General features: G+C 60.6%; 1 protein-coding gene across 1 annotated transcript in view; it reads left to right on the forward strand.

Annotated features, from left to right (window-relative positions):
- Positions 1 to 109: 109 nt before the first annotated feature.
- LOC104993988 (caspase recruitment domain-containing protein 11-like) overlaps positions 110 to 1,971 on the forward strand; it is a gene marked incomplete at its 5' end in the record, with an annotated part of 9,760 nt that continues 7,898 nt past the window's right edge. Inside the window, 2 exons of the mRNA XM_010847440.1 lie at positions 110 to 162; positions 870 to 975. Coding sequence (XP_010845742.1) covers positions 110 to 162; positions 870 to 975 — 159 coding nt within the window. The remainder of the gene's footprint in view (positions 163 to 869; positions 976 to 1,971) is intronic.

The following is a 1,971-nucleotide window of genomic DNA, read 5'->3' on the forward strand; positions in this document are numbered from 1 at the left end:
AGGACCAGAGCCTCTCACATGGCCAGAACATTCCGGAAGCTCCCCTCTCCTTTAACCACCTGCACACAATCAAGACGAGCCCCCCGCCCCCCCCAATTGTGTCTTGCAGCACAGTTGAGGACGACAACGACAGCGGTGGCTTCGATGCCTTAGACCTCGATGGTAGGTGCCTAGCGGATCTGAGAGGCGTTCCAAGCGCGGAGGCCACTTCGGCCGTTTCCTTGCCTGGGGCAAGGCCTCACATACGGGAGGGCCTTAGGAGACGTGTGAAGAGCAGGTTCTGAGAGTGCACACGGAAGACAGGCCCCTGAGCCAGGATGCACCCCGGAAGCCCAGCCTCTGTTTTGTGGACGGGGGAAGCAGGCCAGTGCTGAGTGCAGGATCAGTGAGGTCTGCGTTTTTAAGAAAGCATGGCTCCCGCAATTGTAGCCAGGCACCATGGTCCATCCCAGTGTCTGTCAGCAGATGTTTGTCCAGCTGCTTTTGTTCTCATGGTACGATTGGAGAAGCAGAGTCTTAGGGGGACCCAGGAGCAGCACGCTAGAGGGTGGACTGGAGGTGGGGGGCCTCTTAAGAGTCTGGGCATAAATTAAGCCGTTAACCCACCTCAGCAAGACGAGTAGCAGGTGTGGGGTCCGGGACCCTAGGATGGAGGTGGGGCGGCTGTGAAGGCTGGTTTTCACCCCCTGAATTGGGGGCGTGGGCCAGGCGAGCACCGGGGAGCCTGGGGGTGCAGTCACCCTGAACCAGCGCCCGGGCAGAGAGGGGGGTGTTCCCGTGGCCCAGCACATGCCACGCAGAGCCAGGCACAAGGCCTCCGTCACACAGAGTGATAAGCTGCTTGTGGCTCCAGCCTGCGCCCTGTACAGCAAGGAGGCTCAGCATACGTCCAGGCCCCCAGCATCTCCAGGCCCTGTTCCGAGTGTCCCTGAGCTCTTGCCGTGGCACAGACCGTAGTGCCACAGCTGTGACCCGGTGGGGAGACCAAGGCAGGTTTGCAGAACCTGAGCTTCTGTCCGAAGGGACAGGGCCGAGAGGAGCAGGCAGGGTCTGGCATCTCGGGTGGTGGCCTTGGGCTGCCAGCCGCATTCTCCGGCCCCTCCAGAGCTGGCAGCCTGGAGCCTGGCTCAGAATCCTCTGGGTGTGGCCCGCCAGCCCCCTCAGTTCCAGGGCTCCCCCAGCCTGCATCCACCCCCTCGCCAGCTCCAGCTGCCGGCAGATAAAGTGAAAGATTAGTGGCTGTCCTTAATTGGGGACCATCAGAAGCTATTAAGTGTTAAAGAGAGGTCAGCACCTAATCGAGGCGGGGTAATGGGAAGAACTTGAGGAGTTTGCAGAGGGGAGAGCTGGGGAGAGAGTTCCGGGCAGCAATCCAAAGCGTTCTGCAGCGTCGGGACAAATTCCCTCTGCAGAGCAGCCTTTGTTATCAGCCAGGAGCAGGGCAAGGCTTGCGGCTCTCCCATCCAGGCAGCCTGAGCTGTGCGGGGTGGGTGTCTTCCTCTCCCAGGGGGTTGGGGTCCCACTGAGCTGGGAGGAGAGGGGGCTTCCTACCCCAGACAGTGCTCTTGCAGCCCCACCCTAACCCCATCGGGGCTGTAGGTGGTGGTGAGACCTGAGGACCGCAAATGAAAACACGGGCCCCGATTTGAAGGGCTTCCCAGGTGGCACTAGTGGTAAAGAGCCCACCGGCCGATGCAGGAGACACGAGAGATGCCAGTTCGATCCCTGGGTCAGGAAGATCCCCTGGAGGCAAAAATGGCCACCCACTCCAGTGTTCTTGCCTGGAGAATCCATGGACAGAGGAGCCTGGCGAGTTATGGTCCATAGAGTCTCAAAGAGTCGGACACGACTGAAGCGACTGCCGATAACAAAAGTCCAACAAGCGCTGCTGATAGAGACCCCTTTCCAGAGTCTCCGCCTGGAGGCAGGGGAATGGCTGTGCCGAAGGGGCTGCCAGGACTGGACCCTCGA

Source organism: Bison bison, unplaced genomic scaffold, assembly GCF_000754665.1.
Source record: "Bison bison bison isolate TAMUID 2011002044 unplaced genomic scaffold, Bison_UMD1.0 scf7180017849611, whole genome shotgun sequence".
Taxonomy (NCBI): domain Eukaryota; kingdom Metazoa; phylum Chordata; class Mammalia; order Artiodactyla; family Bovidae; genus Bison; species Bison bison.